General features: G+C 45.2%; 1 protein-coding gene, 1 long non-coding RNA gene and 1 other non-coding gene across 3 annotated transcripts; 1 reads left to right on the top strand and 2 right to left on the bottom strand.

The window, feature by feature from the left end:
- Positions 1-1,041: 1,041 nt before the first annotated feature.
- ATP5MC2 (ATP synthase membrane subunit c locus 2) lies at positions 1,042-9,221 on the bottom strand. The gene is made up of 5 exons (XM_020895113.2): positions 9,127-9,221; positions 4,868-4,937; positions 3,418-3,495; positions 2,731-2,930; positions 1,042-1,300 (listed from the first exon to the last, which is right to left on the bottom strand). Exons 2-5 carry the CDS (start codon positions 4,904-4,906, stop codon positions 1,186-1,188), a joined length of 432 nt encoding a protein of 143 aa, XP_020750772.2. The 5' UTR covers positions 4,907-4,937; positions 9,127-9,221; the 3' UTR covers positions 1,042-1,185.
- LOC139030979 (U6 spliceosomal RNA) lies at positions 4,075-4,181 on the bottom strand. The gene has a single exon (XR_011483409.1). It is a non-coding gene; the product is annotated as a U6 spliceosomal RNA (small nuclear RNA).
- Positions 8,286-24,372, top strand: LOC139030818 (uncharacterized). The gene is made up of 2 exons (XR_011483226.1): positions 8,286-9,042; positions 23,517-24,372. It is a non-coding gene; the product is annotated as an uncharacterized lncRNA (long non-coding RNA).
- Positions 24,373-24,649: the final 277 nt, after the last annotated feature.

Below are 24,649 nucleotides of genomic sequence, written 5' to 3'. Positions count from 1 at the left end.
CTGGACTACGAGACATGACCCTTGCTCCCACTCAAGCTCTGCTAATAAATATTCCTGGGAGAGTCCTTTGATATCTCAAAGTCTGTTCCGTCACTTGTGAAGTGAGGTGGTTGGTTTAGACATTTAAAAATTTAACTAAGATACTGCTGAGATGTGTCATGCCAAGATACTTCTAAGGATACGAGTATGACAGAGTCTCTGCCTCAAGAAACTAACAATCTAACTTAGAAGGCACACATCTGTGCATACATGTACATAAGCCCACATTTATCACACACAGACAGTAAGCATTATAAAGGATGCAGCATGCTTTATGGTCCTTTATATGGACTAATGCTCGTTTGATTGAAAGTAGAGGGAAACCAGATGAAAGCTTCATGGAAAAAGAGGTAGCATTTAAAGTAAGTCTTTCAGGGTAACAGGGAGAGTTTGAAAAAAAGAGGAAAGTGACTAAAGATTCAGGCAAAGAAAACAGATGGACAAAGTTCAAGGCTTGCAGATACGTAAGGACAGGAAAGCAGGAAAGTGAAAAATGACAAAACAGTCCACTTTGGGTAGAGTGTAATGGGAATAAGACATAAGCTGAGAAAGTTGAATCAGACTATTTTTGAATTGGTCAATGGCAGAACCAGTCCTACATTTACGGATTAACCTGGCAGTGGTGGGTAGAAGTAAATGCCAGAGGGTACAGATGGCAGGCAGAAGGCCAAGTAAGAGGTTATTTCAATAGACCAGTGGGTGGCAATGAGGACATCAGCCAGGATAGTGGCAGTGAAAACAGACAACCACTTTAGTCAAAATTTTAAACCGGCACTGTATGTTGCTTCTGTTCCAATTCTCCATGGTAACAGGCTATCCCAAGTGAAAATTATTAAAAAGGAGCACTAATTTGAATAAAGCTTTCCCAACATAGAGAATGACAAATAAGTGAGCCCAGATCCACATTGGGTTTAAAACCATCACTAACCTCTGGCCTTATACTTTCACCAAGGCATTCAGCCAATTGTGGAAAAGAAATACACACAGGAGACTCAAGAAACATCTTATTAATACAGTATTTATTTGTCTTCCTTCTGTCAAGCCCTGAGCCAACCACTGTCCCCAGGCTGCCTGGGGAGGTACAGGAAAAGAAACATACGGGGCAGACGAGACACGGGAGAAAGAACTGAGGTGGAAACGGCTCCTTCACATGGCGAAGAGGATGAGAAAGGCCACCATCAGGCAAAAGAGCCCCATGGCCTCCGAGAGGGCAAAGCCCAGAATGGCGTAGGAGAAGAGCTGCTGCTTCAGAGAAGGGTTCCTGGGAGGGGAAGAGAGAAGACTGAATTTCTAGTCCATATAAAGAAAAGACAAACATTCAAAGGGCTCAGGGAAAATCTATCTCAAGCTAACATTTCAGGTAGCAAGTCTCTCAGGGTGACACCATCATGCCCCATTTCTTGCTCTGACCCATCAAGGTCTCTACAGAGATGAATGGGGGAGGGGACAATCCAAAATTCTGTAACACAGCCCAGGTACAGACATTACCTCCTCTACTGTATCACATCTTCCCTGGGACTGGACACTTAACTATCCAGGGCTCAACCAGGATGGAAGACATCTCTGGGAGGCAGGGTCTGTCAGAGCAGCATTTCCAAACTTTAAGCAGTAGAACCCCATAATACAACAGCTAAAGTGTAATGGAGTGGCGGAACTGGAGTCTTGTTTGATTGGTCTCCCCTTCATTCTCTAAGAGTCTCTGGGGTGTACCCTCAGAACCCTAGGGCTTTATGTAACACAATTAGAAAAACACTATTCTAGTGGACAAGGACATCAGAGGGACAAATAACTTCTCTTATTTCAAAATAGTCAAAAGATTTTAGGCTACAAGCCGCCTGGGGGTGGTGGTGGGGGGGCGTCATATTTAGACAATATGAGTCAAAATGGGATAAAGGACTTCTAATTCTGAAAATCAATATATAATTTCTATTTCCCTTACTGTCACCTCCGGAAGACTTGATGGATAAAGTAAAGCAACACTAGCTTTTAACAGAATTGTGGACACAGAAGTTTCTTATTCCATACAAATCCTAAAAAATAAACTTATTTCCCCAAAGACATTGAGAGAACTTGCAGGTCTCTGAAGGATTAATTTAGCTCTAACACTGAGTTGCCCAGAGCTGTTGGGGACCAAACAGTCCCAAGTGTCAGGGAGCACCGGGGCTGGATGCAGAAGCAGTTTTCTCAGGAGTGATGAGGGAATTCCCGGGGACAGGGAAAAACAGCAGCAGAGCCACTATGCTGACTAAGGCTTTAGACTGGGGGGTGGATGTGGCAAACTTTTTCTGTAAAGGGCTAGACAGCAAATATTTTAGGCTCTGCGGGTCACATACAACCTGTTACCTTTTTTATTTTCATGACCCTTTAAAAATGTAAAACCCTTCTTAGTTCAGCTATACAAAACCAGGCAGGCCCAAATACAGACCTCTTGGCTTAGTTTGCTGACTCCTACTCTAAACCAAAGCTGTCCAATAGAACTTTCCAAAATGGTAGCCATGAGACACATATGGCTACTGAGCTACACTGAAAATATAAAAAACTTAAGTCAGTGTATTTTTAGTTAAAACTCACATTTGAATACCATTATGTGGTTAGTGGCTACTGTATAGGATACTGCAGCTCCAGAACCCCAAATATTTCTGCCCAGACTTGTGGAAGCACGGCAGGGAGCCAATGGAGGGCCCATTTTACCTGGCATAACCAATGATGAGACTCCCAAACACAGTCCCAATTCCAGCTCCAGAACCAGCCACCCCTACTGTGGCAGCCCCAGCTCCAATGAACTTGGCTGCTGTGTCGATGTCCCTTGAAATGGCACTGGTTTGGAAGGTGCGGCCAGGAGCGAGTGAGGTGGTCAGGGGACGGGGGACTACTGCCAAGCTGCTGTGGCTCTGTGAAGAAGCAGCAGATAGAAAGTTTTTAGGAAATCCTTTTTTTGCTTTGGAAAACTTCGGTACCATTTAATCCCTTTCTCCCATCAAATCCCATCATTTCTCCTCCAAACAGAAAATCTTTTAACTCCCCAGAAAACTCTACTGCCAAGCAGAACCTTTAAATGCAAGAGGTGGATGTCAAATATCTTCATGACTCAGGTACAGTCTAGAAATGGAAGACCACAGCCCTAGCCTGTTTCTCATGCCTTGAGATCATCTTCCTGGGCTACATGCTCCCAACTCAAGTCCACACTAGATCAAGTAAAATGGGAGTTACAAGCAGCACACAGGGGCATGTGCTACCAATGGCAAAAGCTGGAACATTAGGGAATATATCACATCGTACATGGTATCATGAGTCCTCAGCACTCCCCCTACTGGTTCTGTCAGGTGACCCTCCCTTCCCCACCCCATCCCCACAGGTCCAGTTCCACTCATAAGGTACCTCATCTGTCAGTGTCTCTGGTCGTCTTACCACCACTGCAGACAGTGATCGGCTCAATACTGTAGAGGTTCTCCTGATCTAGCCGGAATAATACAAGGTCAAGAAGGTCAAGAAAGGCTGTGGAGAGGAGTTTTAGAACTACTGCAAATTATTACTGAGATGCCCCATTTATTCACTAGAACTTATATTGGAATCTCAAAAGAGAATCTGGAATCATCCATTTAAAGCATTTACTTCACTCAATAAGAAATCTACACATATACTGGTAATGGCCAGCTCATTAGAAGGAAGTGAATGACTAGAACATCCTTCCCTGAACACACTGTTCTGGAAACTAGGCACAAAGACCTATGCTGAAAATGTACCCCCTCCTGGATACCTTTTCTAACTCCAAGCCAGCATCTCCAAAATAGACAACACAGTGGTTAACAGCCAAGGCTTTAGTCATATACAACTAGATTCAAATCCTAGCTCTATCTGACTTGTGTGATCTTAGGACAAGTCATGTAAATCTTTTTTTTTTTCCTCTTTAGGCTGTTTTTTTTTTTTTTATTAGTTGGGGGCTAATTACTTTACAATATTGTAGTGGGTTTTGTCATACATTGACATGAATCAGCCATGGATTTACATGTATTCCCCATCCCGACCCTCCCTCCCAAAAATATGGAACGCTTCACGAATTTGCGTGTCATCCTTACGCAGGGGCCATGCTAATCTTCTCTGTATCGTTCCAATTTTAATATATGTGCTGCCGAAGCGAGCACAAGTCATGTAAATCTTTTTAAGCCTGCTTTCTTATCTATCAAATGGGAATAGCATATCTCAGGGTTGACTGGAGGAGTAAATAAGATTATGTACATAAACTGGTAGACTCAATGCCAGGCACAGCAAGTGCTCAATAAATAATACCAACTAACAGCATCACTCCTTTTCACTTATGAGTGAATGAACTGATTGCCTCCACTATCGAATACTCTTTCATTTCTTCCATCCTGTTGCTTTTGAATCAAATATTTTTCCTATGTGTATTTTAGCTTCCCACCCAAATTTAAGCTTCCAGAGGAACTCCTAGCTATAGCTCTCTGACACTCAGGACAAGATCCTGTACACAGTGCATACTCAGTCGAACTTATTTATTTCATATTTCAATTTGATACTTCAATTTATTTCATGTTTACCATTTCTGGTGAGGCTCCAGTTTACAAGGACACAGTGTTTCTGATAGGAATAACCTGATCTTAGCCTAGATGCTCATTTATGCTCTTCTGTTATGACTGCATGAGAAAAATCAATTGGCCTTCATGGGACACAAGGCAAGGAATGCCTAGGAAGCATTCACTGTCTCGTCAGGCTAGCAAGGCAAAGGGCCCAACTGTGAAGCATAAGTTCTGAGAAGGAAAAGACAAAACGCCTCTCCTTAAAAACTTTCTTGGGAAAGGTGGGTACTCACCAAGGAGGGGGTGGAGACGAACTTGGCGCAAGCGTACATTTTCAGGGGATGAAGGGCTGTGGCAGGAAAGCTGCAATTACAGAAGCAGCAGTGTAAATGTTGTTCTTGCTCATCAAAAGACAGCTGTATTAGCAGGTGCTCTGGAAAACTTAAAATGGCCCAGAAAGCAGTAACTGACCTCAGAGATGGAATGAGAACCCTGAAGTCAGGATTTCCTCCACACAATTTCCAATATTTCCTTATAATCAAGTGACTTCTCTTGGTCTGAACAAGAAGTCACTTGGTCCCAGCTTTAAGACATGTTATCCCTTTCCATAGCCTCATGAGTTGGGGTTGTAGATGAATTTTCCCAGCATTTTTTGCCCAAGTTTCCCCTCAGTCTCTTATCCAAAAGGAACTCTTCTCAAGCCTTCACTTCCTGGATCTAAAAATGTTGCCCTTTAAGACTATCAGGGTAATTCCCTAGCAGTCCAGTAGTTAGGACTCTGAGAGTCCACTGTAGGGGGCATGGGTTCCATCCGTGATTGGGGAACTAAGATCCTATAAGCCATATGGCCAAGCCCCCCCGCCCCCCCCCCCTTGCCAAAAAAAGAGACTCTTGGAAGATATGTGCATAAGGCCAAGACTCTGAAAGGGTCTCTAGCAATCCTCTTATTGAATTACCAGGAAACGTTTGTCAAAACATGTCAAAAGATTTGTCAAAGATGTTCAAGCTGGATTTAGAAAAGGCAGAGGAACCAAAGATCAAATTGCCAACATCTGCTGGATCATCGAAAAAGTAAGAGAGTTCCAGAAAAACATCTGCTGCTTTACGGACTATGCCAAACCCTTTGACCATGTGGACCACAACAGACTATGGAAAATTCTTAAAGAAATGGGAATATCAGATCACCTGACCCTCCTCCTGAGAAATCCGTATGCAGGTTAAGCAGCAACAGTTAGAACCAGACATGGAACAGACTGGTTCCAAATCGGGAAAGGAGTACATCAAGGCTGTATATTGTCACTCTGCTTATTTAACTTACATGCAGAGTACATCATGAGAAATGCTGACTGGATGAAGCACAAGCTGGAATCAAGATTGCCAGGAGAAACATCAATAACCTCAGATATGCAGATGACACCAGCCTTATGGCATAAAGTGAAGAACTAAAGACCCTCTTGATGAAAGTGAAAGAGGAGAGTGAAAAAGTTGGCTTAAAACTCAACATTCAGAAAACTAAGATCATGGCATCTGGTCCCATCACTTCATGGGAAATAGATGGGAAAACAATGGAAACAGTGATAGACTGTTATTTTTGGGGGGCTCCAAAATCCCTGCAGATGGTGACTGCAGCCATGAAATTAAAAGATGCTTGCTCCTTGGAAGAAAAGTTATGACCAACCTAGACAGTATATTAAAAAGCAGAGACATTACTTTGCCCACAAAGATCTGTCTAGTCAAAGCTATGGTTTTTCCAGTAGTCATGTATGGATGTGAACTGGACTATAAAGAAAGCTGAGCACTGAAGAACTGATGCTTTTGAACTGTGGTATTGGAGAAGACTCTTGAGAGTCCACTGGACTGCAAGGAGATCCAACCAGTCCATCCTAAAGGAAATCAGTCCTGAATATTCATTGGAAGGACTGATGCTGAAGGTGAAACTCCAATACTTTGGCCTCTTGATGTGAAGAACTGACTCATTTGAAAAGACCCTAACGCTGGGAAAGATTGAAGGCTGGAAGAGAAGGGGATGACAGAGGATGAGATGGTTGGATGGCATCATTGACTTGATGAACATGAGTTTCAATAAGCTCCGAGAACTGGTGATGGACAGGGAAGCCTGGCGTGCTGCAATCCATGGGGTTGCAAAGAGACAGACTAAGCTACTTAACTGACAGACTGAGGAAGCATTTGTCAAAACACTTATCTCCTATGTTAATTAACCAGATAAGGCAGATCAAGGAGGAACTCTGTCATTACTCTAATTAGCAATGACTGTTAAAAGTATTCATTTCCACCATTATTCTAAGGGGTATTCAATTCTGTATCCTCAAGACCTTAAACAGGGATTTCCCTGCTGATTAAGACTTAGCCTTCCAGGGCAGGGGGTTCAGGCTCAATCCCTGGTTGGGGAGCTAAGATCCCTCATGCTTCAGGGCAAAAAAAACAAAACAAAACATAAAACAGAAGCAATGTTGTAACAAATTCAATAAAGACTTAAAAAAAAAAAAAAGACCTTAAACAATGCTAACACCCTTGAGTACCTAAGTTGGTAGAACTGAGAGAAGAGTGGGTGAGTTAAAGATCTAAAGGCAGGGTTTTTCCAAGTACATTTGGAGGCCCACCTGAACTAGTTACAGGAGGGTAGGGACTGTGTATGTATTAAAAACGTGGGACTTCTCTCGCAGTCCAGCAGTTAAGAATCTGCACTTCTACTGCAGGGATCCCTGGTCAGGGAACAAAGATCCCTTGACCATGAACTGTGGCCAAAAAAGAAAAAGAAAAAACAAAAAATGCATATTCTTGGGTCTCACCTTAAGACTTTCTGGGTCAAGATCTCTGGCAATAAGGCCCAAGTACTCTATTTTGGGATTCCCTAGTGGCTCAGCAGGAAACAATCCGCCTGACAGTACAGGACACTCGGGTTCGATTCCTGGGTGGGGAAGATCCCCCGGAGAAGGAAACGGCAACCCACTCCAGTATTCATGCCTGGGAAATCCCATGGACAGAGGAGACTGGCTGGCTACAGTCCATGGGGTCACAAAAGAGTGGGACATGACTTAGCAACTAAACAATAATAACTGTATTAATAATTTCTGTATTTCAGTGAAGCTTCCCAAATGATTCTTAGGTACTTGGAGAGCGTGGTCTTAAAAAGTTTTAAAACTATGGCAGTGGTAGAATAAGAATTTGAACTCTTCTCACTCTTAACGCTTTCTAATATGCTACAGGTTGAAATACTTAGTGATTACTTAGGCCTGTTAAATGACACTTCCTTGAATGACTAATACTTTACCAAATTAACTTCCAGTTCCAGAATGTTACTTTTACATTAATGGATGTCTTCAACTCTTGTCCTTTCCGGAACTGATTTCTGCCCATATGTAAGTCTAACCCAATTTTGCTGCCAGGCTATTCAGGTTTTCTTAGGTCAAAAATTCAAAATTTCTTTTAAGCTTAAAAAGAGGAGACACTTTTTCCCCCCAAAGGCAACAAAACCTCAATATCATCATTTTTAAAATACAGCTCTTAGAGGGATTAAATGAAATAACATGGAAAGAGCCTGATGTGGAACTGAAGGAAGTCTGCAGGAAGCGGTGATCCCTCTGCTGGCCACCTAAACTTGGCCAAGTCTGCACTTGTTAACCAATATCACCTTGGGGAACAGCACTACCCAGGTTCATGGGTTTCTTCCTCAGTGGAGGTCAGCCAGGGAGTTACAGGGCTGCTACTTAATCGTTCCCTTTCTTAACCTTTTCCTCTTGAGGGCAGGCTGGGGACTCTCAGTAAACCCCTTGACAGGAAAGCTGGCAAGTGGGTAGCACCCCATGCTGGCCCCTCCGCTTTTTAGGCCTGTTGCCTCTAAAGGAAAACCTCACAAAGCCCACGACTTGTGTTTTTCCCGCTTCACCGCAGTGGAAAGAAGAGAACGTCACTGGGAGACGATACGCGGAACTAAAGAAACCTGCCTCTTTTCTGCTATAGCTCTCTCCCAGTCCACAGCCTGAAGGTAGGGGGTGCTCTGGCTGTGTTGTTCATTTCTACCACTTTTATGGTTTACTTTTTAAATCGAGGGGTGCTGCCTAGAGGGACTGGTGGCTTTAGACGATCCACCAATCTCCACTGCTCGACACTTGAGATCCTGGGGCCAAAAGTCTGGAGGTTTCAGAATAAGGAAAGCACGAGTCAGGATGAGAAGAGAAAGGAGAGATTGGAGGGGAGAGTCTGGGGGTTGGGACAGCTCTGAAATGGCAAAAGGGTAAGAAAAGAGCGTTTGCAAGCGACAGGTAAAATGAGCACTCTGGGATTTGACTTTCGACAACTCCAAGGCGCCCTCCCCCCACCCAAGAGACATCAAAGATGGCGCCAGGCCCATGCGGCTGGAGGTCACCGGCACGCGGAAGGGGCAGCCCTAACGCGCTGGGATACGGGGGCAAAGGAGGGCGTGAGGACCCAGGTGGGAGCACGCAAGGTAAGGGCCTCAGACCATCCACGCGAGGTGGGCGCCCGGCGCGCGTGCGCGGCGCAACACGGGCGCGAGGGCCCAAGGCCTTACCTGCTCCCAGTGCAGAGAAGACAGAGAGGGGCGGGGAGGGGCGGGAATAGGAAAAGGAAGGCTCAGCGCAGGCGCGGCCCGGACCAAAGAGTCGCTCCTCCAAGGATAGAGAGATCGCAAACTTGAGGGTCGGCCCAGGCACCACAGCGCCGCCTGCCAGCTCTGTGGCGGTAGCCAGCCAATCACTCCACCTGGCGTCTGAGAGGAGAAACTGCAGGCCGAGCCTGAGAAATGAGGGCACTCCGCAGTGTAAGCCGATCCGTAACGTGGCCTGCGGTTTGCTCAGCACACCGGCTGGGATCTTGGATTTGCGTCTCTTTTCCAAGCATGCGCGGTCACACTGGGGGGGTGGGAAGAAAACCCAACTGTCCAGAATTTCAGTGTTAAATGGCATACAATCGAGATGGGGTTCAATGTCCAAAATCTAGCAGGAGGAAAATGAGGTCACAGGATTCCCGACGCCTGTTGCCACCGACCCAGGCTTTATGGATTCAATGGGCGGATAGTCAGGAAAATGCCCCAGTTGCCTCTAGTGGCTCGGAGAAGGCAATGGCACCCCACTCCAGTACTCTTGCCTGGAAAATCCCATGGATGGAGGAGCCTGGTAGCCTGCGACCCATGGGGTCGCTAAGAGTCGGACACAACTGAAGTGACTAATAGCAGTAGCAGCCTCTAGTGGCTTCACTTTTATTTCCCTCTTCTTATTCCAGTGATCAACTATGAGAAAATCAGCATCAGGGAATCAGAAGATAGGGGCTAAAGATGATTAGGGCTCGAGAGCCCTGACCCTAAGCATTCTTTCCTGAGGCCTGAGACAGTCAAGGAATACAGGGCAGCAGTGAGGTTGGGAGTTCAAACCAGGCATGCCAGGGCCTCTGCTCAGGCTTCATCTACACGAGTTAAGATAAGCAGTCCCCCACCCCCAGGACGTGCTCTTATGGAAGCCCCTCAGCTTCTTCCCCTTTTGCTCGTCCTTTCCTCATGGGAGAAAGTAGGGGGCCTTCTGGCCCTCACCTCTTCTTCTAGGCTGCTTTATGTCCCAGATAGGTCTGACCTGTTCCTTTGGAGGGAGGTCCACAAGGCCTACCCACTTCCCCTCGCGTCCAAACCTCGGCCGTCCAGGCATCGTCTTGAACGCAGCACAAGAAAGATGGGGAAAGCTCACCAAACCCCCATAAAAAAAAAAAAATAAAAAGAAGGCCGCGGCTGTAAATAAAGCCAAATCCGCCACCCTCTGAGGGGCCGTTTGTCCTCCCCTCCTTGGCCCCGTCCTTCCCGCCGCCCCCTCCCGGCTCCCGGGCCCCGCGGCGCCCCGGCCCCGAGCTCCTCCATTTAATCGGATTTGGGAGAAGGGGAGGATAAATCACGGCAGCAGCTTTACGGTCCCGGAGGAGAGGCGAGCCGCAGCCAGGCACACCCCGGCCGGCGATAAAAACCGCCGCTGAAAGCCCACGGAGCAATTTCCCGGGACCCCGAGCGACGCCATTACAGGAATGTAATTTTGCCCGGATGAGGCCCCGAGTTTAATTATCCTCGCGGAGGAATTTCAATGCGGCCAATCCATCTTGCAGGCGGGCGGCAGAGGGATTTATATGGGCCCGTTATTTCACACCGATCCTCCATCTGCATTTTTATGGCCCTGAGCTTCTGAAAGGGAGGGGAAGGAGTAGGGAGAAATCGGAGAAGCGGGCGAGGAGGAGAAGGGTGGGAGACTTCCCGCCTTTCCTAAATCTAAGATTCCAGCTCGAGAATTTGGAATCTCACTGGTTCCCCTGAAATGCCTAGATCGCTCTCCATTTCCAGTTGTTGACTTGGGGTGAGGTTGCGGGTAGGTGAGAAATGGAACTGGTATCCTTGGGAATCACTCAACAGGTATTTACCAGGTCCCAAGCGGTGCCAGGCACAGGGTGAGATGCTCAGAGGAGAAAGGGAAAATAGGCTACAAGAGTATCTCCTGGGGGGCTTCCCTGGCGGTGCACCGGTTAGGACTCCAAGCTTCCAATGCAGGAGGTGGGGGTTCAATCCTTGGTCTGAGAGCTAAGATACCTCATGCCTGGAAGCAGTTGGCAAAAAAATATATCTCCTGAGGTCCGCAGACACCCCAAGCCCGCCCACACTGAATTCCTTTTAGCCCGCGGCTGGAAATCCTCAGGGCAAAACTTCCACAGCTCGTAGGAGCCGCCACCACTAGCCAGTTGTTGCAGCTGTTTCTTGCGACAATTTAGACCCCTCTCAGATATCTCTAACAATCCAAAGGAGAATTGGAGAAGGAGCCTGTGTCTGATATGTTTATTTCTCCCTTACCTCCGTTCAGTGGTAGTCTCTGAATTCATACACCTGGCTTCCCAAATTGCTGTGTGACCTTGGACAAGCTGTTTAACCCCTCTATATCGATCTTCTTTTATGTAATTTGGGAATGATAATAATTTTTCATAGTCGTTTAGTCACTAAGTCTCATCTGACCCTTTTGACTGTAGACGGCCAGGTTACTCTGTGGGATATCTCCAGGCAAGAATACTGGAGTGAGTTGCTATTTCCTTCTCCAGGGGTTCTTCCCAACCCAGGAATCGAACCCAAGTCTCCTGCTTGGTAAGTGAGCCACCTGAGAAGCCCGATAATAATGCTTCTCAGCAGCAAATATTGGGATAATATACATGAAGCTTTTGGGCTTCCCAGGTGGTGCAGTGGTAAAGAATCTGCCTGCCAATGCAGGAGACGCAGTTTCCATGCCTGGGTCAGGACATCTGGAGGAGGAAATGGTAACCCCCTCCAGTATTCTTGCTGGGAAAATCCCAGGGACAGAACAACCTGGAGGGCTTCAGTTCATGGGATTGCAAAGAGTTGGACATGACTGTGCAGAGATACCTGAAGCTTTTAGCAAGGAGCTTGGAACTTAGTTCAATAAATGCTAGTAATATAATATGTGTGTGTGTGTGTGTGTGTGTGTGTGTGTGTGTGTGTGTGTGTGTTAGTAGTAGTGTTATAGTTGGGAGCATAGCAGCTCAGTTCTGCTCTAGTTCCTAGAGACTTTATTGCCAGCTTCTTGCAATGATAGCCCCTGAAAGAAACTCAACTATGGCTTACTGAATTTTTTTACCTACATAAATCACACAAAGGAGTTACTTGACAGGTTAGTGGGTGGGGATCTGTGGGGAGGGCTGAGAATTCCCAGGGCTACCATATTTGCAACCAGACATTAAACCTGGAGGCATGAGACTACAAAAAGTGGTTGGAGGTATGTGCAGAGGGGTGAATTTGAAGACAGCAAAATATAAGCCGAGAGAACATTAGCTAAGGGTCTAGGGATTTTCTTAACCAAGGGCTTGGTAAAGGGTTCTTCCTTCACTTCACTGAGGGAAAACTAGGGTCCAGAAAGGAAAGGGTGTGGAGCCAGAACTATCTTTTCCAATCAATCCCTTTCTTTTCCTACCAGACCATGTAACAAGGTTGGCCTGATTGGCCAGTTTTTCTAAGGACTGTTAGTGGCAGATTCTGACTGGTTAGCCACCTCCCTGCACAGTGGTGATGGTGAAATGAGATTGATCTTTTCTTTCTTAGGATTGGTTAACAGCCCTCAGAGGGGCCAGAGACTCATTTTAATTGACTGGAGAGGGTAGGAGGGAGGTCCGGCACCTTTCATATAGAAATTCTGAGAGTTCTTTTTCCACAAAGGTCACCAAGAAAGAGTCTTGACTGGTTTATGCATATCTGCCTTTGGACTGGAAACAATAGCTTAGAGAAGAAAAATCAAGAGTCGTGCAGGCATGCTACAGTTCAATTTGAAACCCAAACGGAGAGAAGGATTCACAGAGGGAAACAGAAGAGTGGTAAAAAGAGAGAGACTAGGACACAGAGAAATGAAAGAAAAAAAAAAAATAGCCAAAGAGGATGGATTTGAATAATTTGGTTTTCATTTCTGGTGGTTTAAGAGGAGGCTACTTTATGATGCATTTTGTTAGAGGCACATGTTGCCAGCGTGTGGCATGGGAAGAACAGCTGTCTTGGAGGCAGGAGGCTAGGAATCTGGTCCCAGCCCTGCTACTAACTAGCTGAGTAGCTATGCAAGTTACTTCATCTGTCAAAGTTTCAGTGTCCCCATTTGGAAAAATCAGGGGGAGAAGTAGGTGATCCGTAAGGTTCCATCTGATATTAACTCTGTTGATTCTCTTCTGATAAGCAGTCTGTTTTCTAAAGCTTAAGTGGTAACTTTACACTGCCATAAGGACTATTCTTGGGTGCTATGTTCCTCTATTTATTTGAGATTGTTAATTTCAAGGTTTTGGGACTGGTAGGCACTGACTGATGGACTTTTCTATTTTCTCTTGCTAAATCAGTTCCCCAGAACAACAGGATTGTTAGCCATCAGTAAACCTCCCTACTCTTGGAGAAAAAAAACAAAAAAAAAAAGTAGATGGAAGAAGAAAAAAGTGTCATGGTTATCCAGGATTCCAAGACAGGGATCAGTGGAAGCGTTGGTGAGAGAAGGCCAGACAAGTTTTTGCTGGGAAGAACCTAAGTTCTTTTGAATTTATAAGGTGAACTTATACATGCTCTACATATTTATCTAGAAACTATGATTAAGTATTTATGTGAACAGATTTGGTCCCTGCCATTTATTGTCTTCCAAGCCAAAGAACAGAAAATGAAAGTCATTGTGATCATTGACATACACATACCACCCTGTGTAAAGTAGATATCTAGTGGGAGCCTGCTGTATAGCGCAGGGAACTCAGCTTAGTGCTCTGTGATGACATAGGGGTGGGAAAGGGGCAAGGTGGGAGGGAGGTCCAAGAGAGAGGGGATATATATGTACGTATAGCTGATTCACTGTCTTGAACAGCACAAACTAATGTATTGTAAAGCAATTATACTACAATCGAAAAAAAAAAGGTCATTCTGATACATTGTAAAGAGCTTAAGACTGAAAGTTAGAGATCTGAATGTAGATGTGGGAATATCTTCTAAAAAAATAATATAATTAACTGATTGATTTTTGGCTGTGCTGAGTCTTCACTGCTGTGCAGTTTTCTCTGGTTGCAGAGAGCAGGGGCTACTCTCTAGTCGCAGTGTCTTCTCTTGGTGCAGAGCACAGGCTATAGTAAAAACATGGGCTCAGCAGTTGCAGCATGTGGACTCAGGAGTTGCGGTTCCGCGGATCTAGAGCACAGGCTCAATAACTGTGGCCCACAGGCTTAGTTGCTCCAAGGCATGTGGCATCTTCCTGGATCAGAGATTACTCCCATGTCTCCTGAATTGGCAGGTGGACTCTTCACCACTCAGCCACCAGGGAAGCCCTAAATTTGGGACCGTTCTTAATTATGTGACTTTGAAAAAAATCAGTTCACCTCTCTGGACTTCAGTTTTCTTAACTGCACATTGTAGGAAAACACTTGCTGACTATTGAATTCTTTTTCGGCTTAAAATGTAAATAGCATAGATCTGTTCTGCCTGTTTTGCCCTCATCTCCTGTGACTTTAAGTATTCGACCAGTATTAACTGAGCATTTACTGTATGTGAGGTGCTGTACCATGTATTGTGATTAGGAATAAAAAAGGAGAAAGCACAGTCCCTTGTCTTCATAAGTTTATAATCAGTAGGAAAAACATGTACATATATAACTATAACTTGCAGCAAGGTTTAATGGGTTATATGGGTTATAGGAGTTGAGGAAACAGTATGATTTCCATTTAGCATGATCAAGGGGGCACTATGATTTAAAAGTAGTTTTTTTCTTCTTTTAAGAAAACTTAAAGTATTTGAATTACATAAAGGAATGCAATTAATGAATATAATTTATGCAATAGATATTTTTGGAGATCCTACTATGTGCCAGGTGCTGTTCTAGGTGCTGGAAACACAGATGTGAATAAAATAAGACAAAAATCCTTGCCTCCTCAGAGGTGACTTTAATATAAATTATAAAGCATAATAATAAAATAGATATCCATTAAATGACCTCCAGTTTAGGAAAAGGAAAAAAAAAAAACCTACTAATACCACTGAGCCGCCCCCCCCACACAAACATGCATCTCTCCTATAGTAAAGTAATCCTTGAATTTTATGTTTATCATTTCAAGATTTTTCCTCATATTTTTACCATATTGCTTATTTTGGTCTTTTCCCCCTACTGTTCTAAAAGTGATATAATATTTGTATCCTTCTTTACTTGCTCTTTTCATTCAACATTATGTTTCTAAGATTCATTGAAGCTGATGTAGGTAGCTATAGTTTATTTACTTTCATTGCTGTATCATAGCCCACCAATTTGTCAATTAATTTCCCTGTTGAAGAGCATTTAGGATTGTTTTCAGCTGTTTGCCACTACAAACAATGCTGCTCAGAACATTTCTCCTAGAATACCTGGGTAAGAGTTTCTTCAGGGTACATATATATGAATTGCTGGGTTGAAGCATATGAATTTTTCAACCTCTCTGGATAATGTCAAACTGTTTTCCAACATTTATGCCTACTAAAGTATATAAGAGTTTTGCTTGCTACCCTATCCTTACCAATTTTGGTATTTAGTCAATCTATTGGATATAAAATGGTGATTTGAATTTATACTTAATTATATTTGCCTTATTATCAGGGAAGTTGAGCATCTTTTCATATATTTATTGGCCACTCATGCTTCTCCTTATGTGAAATGCCTATTCATATATGGTCTTCTGCCCATTTTCCTATTGGGTTATTTGTCATTTCCCTGTGGATTTTTAGGAATTAACAAATATATATAGCCTAGTCCTGATTCTTTGCCAGTATCAGCTATCTACTTCCAGTTTTTAGTAGGGTTGGGATTTTAGTTGAGGCTTAAAGGATGGATGATTTCAGTTCCAGCTCAGAGTCCTCATTTATTTGGATTAATTAATTCTTAATTCATTCATCAAATATTTATTGAATGTCTAGCCAGACGTCATGCTAGACTCTGAGAATACGAATATATTCCACACTTGCTCACCAGTCACCACTTCCAAGATCTATCTGGGTCCAAGCCAGTGACATCTCCTGGTGGACCACTACTATGGTCTCCTAGCTGTTCTGCCTTTTCCAGTCTGGTCTTGCCATGGTCTACTCACCACCTAATAAGCAGCTAAAGTGATCTATTGAAATGTAGATCAGATCATGCAACTTAAAGCTTTCCAATGGTTTTCCAGTTCTCATAGAAAAAAATTTCAGAGTTCAGCTACATTAGGCTCTTATTGACCCTCAGTCACACCACACTTACTTGTCTCCCCTCGGAACCACCTTGGCTGTTTCCTCCGCCTGGATCATTCTCCTGGGTTATGCTCACTCTCTCATTTCATCTAGGTCTCATCTCAAATAGCACCTCCTTCGAGAGGGCTTTTCTGACCACCCAGTTCAAATAGCTGCCACTCTCCAGCCCCTTTTAACTTTCTGGCCACGCTGCTTGTGAGATCTGAATTCCAGAACCAGAGGTGGTTGAAAGTGCAGAGTCTTAACCACTGGACCACTAGGAAACTCCTCCATCTTCCCTTCTTTATCTCATTATCCTCCTTCATTTTTCTTTTAGCACTTATCATAGTTTTATTTTTATTGCTTTTTCCCTCACTAGAAGATAAGCTCCACTAGTTGAGAGACCTTGTCACCACTGTATCCTCAGCATTTAGAAAAGTGCCTGGCACTTAACAGGCTCTCAATAGGAATTTCGTGAATGATTGAATGGTGAATCAAATAGAGTCCTTGCCCTTAAAAAGCTTTAGTCTATCAGGGAATACAGGGAAGCAAAAGGCAAATAATTTCAACACAATTTGACAGTGTTTTAAGATGGATAAGCACTGGATGCTGTGGGAACGCGTAGGGAGGACATATATTTCCGTCCTGAGAACTAGTAGTCAAGGGAGGCTTCCAAGATGAGGTGACATTTACAAGAAACTCAAAGAACCTGGAAAGAGAGGAAGTAGAAGGATGTTCCACAGAGAAGGAGCAGTAAGGACAAAGCTTGAAGAGAGGGATAAGTGGTCTCTTCCACAAAGGGCAGGTAACTCAGTGTGGTCAGAATGAGTAGTTGTGAGTGCAACAGGGTGCAGAGACTGATTGTTAGTGTCTAGATCCTGAAGGATCTTGACCATCAAACTCAAGCCATTTGGATTTTATCCAGAAAGCAGCCAGAAGCCATTTAAACCAGAGCATGAGCTCAGATTTGCATTTTAGAAAATCGCTGTAGGTCTAGTGTGCAGAATGGATGAGAGGGGGCAGGACTGGGGACAGGGAGTGCTATAGGGGGCTGTCGTTAGAATCCAGGTGGGAGATGTTGGTGGCCTGAACTCTGAGGTGATAGCAGGGATGGAGAAAAGTAGGCAGAGCTCAAGAGGTTTAGGAAGAAGAACCAACGGGCCTCAGTGATGGATTGTTATGGGGGATGAAGGAGGTGAGAGAGGTGAAGACAGTGCCCAGTTTTCTGGCCTGGGTCACTGTGGTGCCATTCCCTGATTGGAAAAGAGTCAGAGGGTTAGAGTGAGATGAGCAGGCCAACCCCTAATACTTGTGAGGCCCAGGGCAAGATAAAAAATATAGCCTACATACCAAATGTCTAAATATGTACAAGATATAAATCAAAGCTAACAAACTGTTAAATAAAACATGTTCTACCCTCTTATCTTGACAAATATATCAATATCAGCTGCAAGATTTATATTTAGAATCCTGGGACTCTTCCAGCCTCAGTCTGACCTCGGGTTCTGTCTCTGTTCCTTGCTCTATCCCGCTACCTGAGGGGCCTAACACCAAAGTGCGTGCTGGGGGCAGTCTCACCTCTAAACTCCACACCAACAAGGTTGGTGCTGCACTCCTCAGCAGCTCCTTCTGTGTTTTCAGGAAATCAAACCCCAGGAAGAGGTCCTGGAAGTCATCTTGGGGCAAATTGGCAGGACAGTCTGGCTAATGGAGCGTGTTCTAGGAGTGGGCAGGCGTGAGCTCTGGGTAGGCACATCCCCTTGGCCTAAAGTTATCCTCCCCCTGCAAGAGGAAGAGACCCTCTAAAACTGTCGCCCAGGGTAGAGGTCCCTCTTACCTGGTCTAAGGGCATAGACTCTGAAATCATACAGACTGGGTTCAAACCCCTATTCTCCTGTTTATTTACTCTTCTTTGTACCCGGGCAAACTCTCTGAGCCTGTTTCCTTTCTTGTAAAATGGCAATAGTAATGTCTACCTCATAGGGTTATTGTGAGAATTAAGTAACAATAATATATGCAGAGCACCTGGTATTTAATGCCCCCTCCCCCCCTCCCCAGTTTACAGTTTTCTTCCCACTCATCACCACTTTCCCTCAAACTAATCATGGAGGCTGGGGAAAATAAGTTTGTTCTAGGTAAATTTTTTTTTTCTGGGAGGAGTGGGTCCAAGAAAAAGGAGTTTATAAAGGAAACAGTAACAATCTAGGCAGCAGTAATCCCAGCTCAGGCTGGGGCCATGTGGGGGAAGGAGGGAGAGTCAGTTGTCTTGTGTGTAGATGAATGAGAAATGGTAATAGCGTAATTGCTTTCACAATCTGTTTGTTTTGCTGACAGTAGCAGCTGGTTACTGTTTCGATTCTTGGTTTTCATGTTAAGACAGGGGAAGAAGGTGTGAAAAGAAAAAGAAAAAGAATAGAAAATCCAAACATAATTTCTTGGAGACCAGGAAAATGGTCGGAGAAACATGGTTGAAAACACAGATGGTTTCCATCTTTCAGACATGGACTAGCCCTCTCATTAAGTTGATCTTGTATTGTTGTGTAACATGCATAGATTCTTACCACATGCTGTCACTCTCTCTACTCCTGCAGCTAGAATGCCCTTTCTCTCTGTCTCAGCTGTTCTAAATTCTACTCTTTATTTCAGGCTCACTCCTTCCATGGTATGTATGACCCTCCCCACTTCCTCTGAGCTCTTCCTAGTCTGTATCTGTGCTGTGCTAAGTAGCTTCAGTTGTGTCCGATTCTTTGGACCCTATGGACCATAGCCCACCAGGCTTCTCTGTCCAGGGGAATTTTCCAGGCAAGAATACTGGAGTGGGTTGCCATGCCCTCCTCCAGGGAATCTTCCCCACCCAGGGATCAAACCAGTATCTCTTATATCTCCTGCATTGACAGGTGAGTTCTTTACCACTAGTGCTGCCTGGAAAGCCCCTAGTCTATATCACCTGGAATTTATTCATGGTCTTAATATGTTTAGTCTTGTTCTCTTATCCTTTAAAATTATTTTAATTTTTTAGAATTTATTTATTTGACAGAGTGGCCTGTGGGATCTTAGTTCCTCAGCCAGGGATTGAACCCCTGCCCCCTGCAGTGGGAGCTCACATCTTAACCACTGGATTGCCAGGAAAGTCCTGTTCATTTATCCTTTTATGTGTGCAAGTCTTGTCTCCTCAACAAGAGTTTAAGCTTATTAAGGGAAGGAACTATATTTCTATTTCTCTTCCATTTCCCATAGTGTCTATATATTCACTTAATATACATTTATTGAGTTACCATGTGCCTAAACTGGGGTTCAGGTGCTGGGGATGCAAAAATGAAATATATATATATATATATATATTCCTCTTCACTAGTGGAGCTAGTAATGGACTCATGGTTTAATAACTGCCTATAAAAGTGTTGAACACATAATGGTTCCTCAGTAGAGGTTTGATGAACTGATGAACCATGCTGCTTTTTGACTAGGCATTCAATGAATGAATGAATGAATGAATGAAATTACTGGATAACAACCCTGCAAGCTGTTCCAGGTGTATCCCTCCCTTATGAAACCAGTTCTCACAGACTTAAAGGTGTGAGACTGGTTTGAGGGGAGAAGTGCTCTCTAGAGGCATCAAAACAGAGAGCCTAATGTCTTTTCAAGGCAGTGTTCACTCTTTCCTTAAGGCCTAGTGATTAAAACACAAAGCATTTTACAGGCATTGGTGAATACCTTTTGCCAATTTGTGTCATTCAGGTTGTGAATTATGAGAACTGTGTCCATTTTTCATAATAAAAAACAGTTATTATTGAATATTGATTATGTGCCAGATATTTTGCTGATTTCTTTACATGAATTATTTAAATCCTAACAACAACCCTATGAAGTAGATATGATTATTATCCCACTTTACAGAAGAGGAAACTCAGGCACAGATAGGAAGCAAGAAAAGACAGAACTTGAATCTAGGAAGTCTGCTGTCCAGGTGATGAATTGGGAGAGTGGAGAGCTGAGTTCTTCAGCCCGCCCTGCTGTATGCTTGCTGTGTGACCTGCAGAAATCATCTCAGCTCTCTGGTCTTCGGCCCCTTCTGATCACCAATCTTAAAGCCTATTCTTTTGAATTCAAGTCCTCTGCTTCTCCACCAGTATCAATTGCCTAAATCTGGTTGTGATCCCCTAAATCTCATCTTTCATCTCCTCGTAGTGTAAGAGGCAGCTTGTGATGTTGTGTTATTCATAACTGGAGCATCCTTTTCTGAGACATTATATATGAAGACCTTGATGACTTCTTGAATGTCTTGGTTCATGGCTGCAGCTTATAGAACTGCAGAAGGACCCTTGAGCCCAATTTCTTCCTGTGACTCCATCCCTCAACTCCTAGTTAAGTAAAAATATTTCCCAGTATTCAGGATGCTTGTTATCATGAATCCATTCAGAGGACACAGCCAAAACCAGGCACTAATCAAAAGGAAGGTGGTGGGTCTGATTCATTTCTGTGTGTGGAGGTTGATCAACACAGGCAAGAGATTGAGACCAGGTATCATGAAAGAGTAGGCATGAGTGGATTTGAAAGGTCCATTTCTCTGAGGAGCCTCCACATAGAAACTGAAGCTGCTCAAATCCTCCATTTTGTCCCTTCATAGCTGGAATTTTTCCTCCCTTGTATGCAGACAAAGGATAATTACCTGAACGAGTGTGCTTGGTTAGCTCATCACTGTTTTAAATTGGTATGCTTAAATAACAATTGGCTTGCTGTACCCCTCATGTTGTTATTTGACTCAGCTGTCCCTGCTTAGCCTCTCCTGTCCGTGCATCAAGAGTAGCTGTGTGTTGTTCTCACCAGGGCAGCCTCTGGCTGGGGTGCCTACTAGTGTCCTTTCCTAGGCAACCTGGCAGGATGGTTTTCATGTCCCTGCCCTCACTTCCTCCCCTGCCTCCAATTTCCTCTTGTTGTTGTTTTCCAGAATCATTTGCATGGTTCTCCTGGATGCATTTTCCCCAACCTTCTCCATCCCTGCATAAAATTCTACAGAGAACAGGTACAAATATCTCTTAAAGAGAAATCAATCTCTCCCCCGGCCACCCCACCCCTTCTCTCCCTTTCTCTCGCTCTCACACACACAAACACACAGAATGGATGGCAGATTTCTTTTCTCTTCTGACCTTATTGTGCTCCCAAATATCAAATCAAGATCACTTCCAAAACCCAAACCCAAGCCTAAAAAGCAACACAGAGAAAGAATCACTTTTCTTCCACGAGATGAATGCACCCCTTTGGGGAGATCCTCCTGAGGTTATTGAAGGGCTTAATTTCTGAAGAATTCTGCTTCTGTCAGTTTTGCATGTATTCCTGTGTGTGTTATGAGTTTGTAAAGATGTCTTCCTTAAGCAGAAGTTAACTTTGGTTGTAGGTTATAATTCTAAGTGTGAATGTGGGAGAGAAATTTTGGTGAGGACAAAAATCCTGTTTTGTCATTTAAAAGGGATACAAAGGGAAGTCCTGGTACCCGCCTCCTGGGAGGCAGATCTCTGGGTCAGATGGGATGAACCAGAGGAGGGAACACTTAAACTTTGTTTACAAACCAGCATAACAGACAATGACAAACGAATTCACGCAGGGGCACCCACAGCTTTAAATGGAGGAAAGAGCTGGGAAACGAGTGCTGGCACAAGGGCAGTACTGAGACAATTGGGGAAAGTTTCTTGGAGGGATCAGTGCGCGGCGAGCGGGGCTGGGAACCGTGGCTGAGGGAGCGCACACCCGGGCTGCCTTTCCCGGGGTCTCCTGGTGGCGAGCTGGGTGAGGTGCTCTTTGGGCAGGCCCGCTCTCTGCGTCCCTCCATCACCGATCTCGCCGTCTCTCTCGCCTCCTCCATGCCATCCCCGGCCCCCTTCCTCCACATCCACTCCTCCTAGCTCCCCCTCGATAATCTCCTGATAGCTCTTCAAATCCAATTATCGGATTAATTGACGTGCTAACCTAGAGGCAAACAGAAAGGGGCGGCAAACACCGGTCGGCTCAGATTTATCCTCCGGCCTCTATAGGCCCCGGCCGGGCGAGATTTACTGGGCCTCGAACACGGCGACAGTTCAAACCTTTGATTAATCATGTTTTTCTCCCGGCCCCATAATTTAGTTGCTCTTTTTCCCTCCCTGCTTTTTTTTTTTTTTTTTATCAGTGGAAACAGACAGAGTCCTCATCAGCTTCAATTACAAGTATTAAGCCCCCGGACAGCACTTTGACAGAGAGGCGGCCAGTCCCAACTCCTTCCCGCCCCCCTAAATCATCCCCGAATTAACATCACAATCGGCGGCTGGCGCGCGTTCAGATTTAAATGGTGGCATATTGTTCGCGGACGGTCTAGTTTAGACCAGCGGGTTCTCAGTTCCCGGCGGCGGCCCCCGCCGCTCCCCCCACTGCCCCCTCCTGCCTCCTGGGAGGCTGTGACTCAGGAGCCGCGGGAGGCTCCGGAGCCGGGTCTCCAGCAGCGGAGGCTGCAGGCGGGGGTGCACCGGGGTGGGGGCGAGCGGACTGGTGAGAGGGGGTAGAGTGAGGAGCGGGGGGCGAGTCAGGCACACGGAGAGGGAACTGCAGATGTAAGGTGGAGGGGAGGGGGGCCGAGGCCGGGCAGAGTGGGGTGAGTCTGGGGGTAGCGGGAGAACGGCATTGATGCAAATGAGATGCAAATAAAGATGCAGAAACCACGGGTTTGAGAATGCCACTATATAGCTACTATATGGCCACCTCGACCTTGGCGCGGTCTGCAGGGCATCCTTGGGTGGTGGTGGAGGGGCCATTCTGTAGGGAAATCTCTTGCTCTTTGAGTCTTGCGGTGTGAAAGAAGAACGTGGACAGGATTTCTCGTTTCCTGATCATGTTAGAGAAAATGGTTCATAAACTACAGCCAGGAGGCTTGAAGGTAGGCCTCAGAAAGGACTTCCTAAGTGGGAAGACTGAGTATGAGGCTGGAATACGTCCTGATGATTTTTTTGGATTAGAAGACCTTGGAAGCAGCCAGATTTCTCTGAAGGCGTTTTGGGGAAACGGTAACTATTTGCCTCTGTCCCACTGCGGAGGAGAAAAGGAAGAGTGATTCCCCTGACCCCATTAATCCTTTAAGAATGAAGGAGCTCAGGAAGAAAAATGACAATCCAAGAGTCTAGGTTTCCAGATATTTTCATATCCACCTGTCTCTCCGGTCTTGCCCGCAGCGATCTCCAGGACCTCATTTCTGCCTAGCAACATCACAACCAATCAAGATGCAATTAGGCCTGGCAGTTCGGCTCATCCTTCACTGGGATTGGCTGCTGGCGGTGAGCGCATCCTAAGTTTTCATTGGCTGACGGCCACCTGTATGGAAATGAGAATGACAGGGGACTCTCAGCGCCGTCTCTGCGACGTGGACCTGTGGCTTACAGCACTGAAACCTGCAAGCTCAGAGCCAGAACTCCGGGGCTTTTTTTCTGCCTGTCTCCCTGTTCTTCCCCCAAAGCGATATCTCAAACTTTCCCCTCAGCGCCTCTGTCTGACACCCAGTCGGAAAGAAATTCGCAAAAAATAAGGCGAATTTGTATGCTTTTTTGCATTTTCTTTGCCTTCTCTCGGTTCTGTATCAAGATTTTGCCCCTTCCGTCCAATGCTATGACAGTTTTTGCTCCTTTCTCGCTTCCATGTCCATCCAAGGGGCGGCTTCTCTCCGTGTAGAGTCCCTCAGTCCCTGCCCCCTGTTGCCTCAAACCCTCCCTTCGGGCTCAGCTCCACCAAATTCCCAATTGACCCCTCTCAGGATCCAGGCGCCTCGCACAACCGTCTAAAGCCTACTTTAGAAGGGAGTTAGAGGGGGAGAGGACTCCCACACCTCCCCCCAAAAAAACCTCCATCCTCGCTCCCCATCCATTTTCTCCGAGGGAGCCGAGTTTGACAGCGAATTCATTCCGAGAGGGGAGGGTGATTTATTCTTCAAATATACCGACAAGTGCGGGCATGATGGAGCCCATTAAAATGTTGGGAGATTGTTTTTATGATTGAAGTCTGTATTACTCCAACCATAAAGAAAGAGAGCAAGGAGTCATTAGCATTTTCATGATGGTGTATTTCTGCTTGTCTCCGCGCCATCACTCATCTTTACTGCCCGTCCCTTTGCTCTCGCTCTGCTACAACGAGGAGAGACTGCAGCCTGAGTTGGGGTTGGGGGTGGGGGGAGGCGGGGGCCAGAGATCCCCTCGCCACTCTGCCCTTCACGCCGAATCCTCACCCTCCCTGGGACGCAGATCATGGGGTGAGAGGCCGAACGCAGACAATGATGTGCCTCAGCTTTCTCCAGCCTGCTCTCCCTGCCCTTGAC

The sequence above is a fragment of the Odocoileus virginianus genome, chromosome 24 (genome assembly GCF_023699985.2).
Source record: "Odocoileus virginianus isolate 20LAN1187 ecotype Illinois chromosome 24, Ovbor_1.2, whole genome shotgun sequence".
NCBI lineage: Eukaryota > Metazoa > Chordata > Mammalia > Artiodactyla > Cervidae > Odocoileus > Odocoileus virginianus.
This window is presented reverse-complemented; position numbering and strand designations above follow the sequence as displayed.

Excerpts from the sequence above, each read along its gene's own strand:
- ATP5MC2 (XM_020895113.2), bottom strand. The coding sequence starts at position 4,906 with ATGTACGCTTGCGCCAAGTTCGTCTCCACCCCCTCCTTG. Across the intron at positions 3,496-4,867 it reads TCGTCTCCACCCCCTCCTTG|ATCAGGAGAACCTCTACAGT; the intron begins GTGAGTACCCAC and ends TATTCCGGCTAG. Across the intron at positions 1,301-2,730 it reads CTCATCATTGGTTATGCCAG|GAACCCTTCTCTGAAGCAGC; the intron begins GTAAAATGGGCC and ends TTCCCCTCCCAG.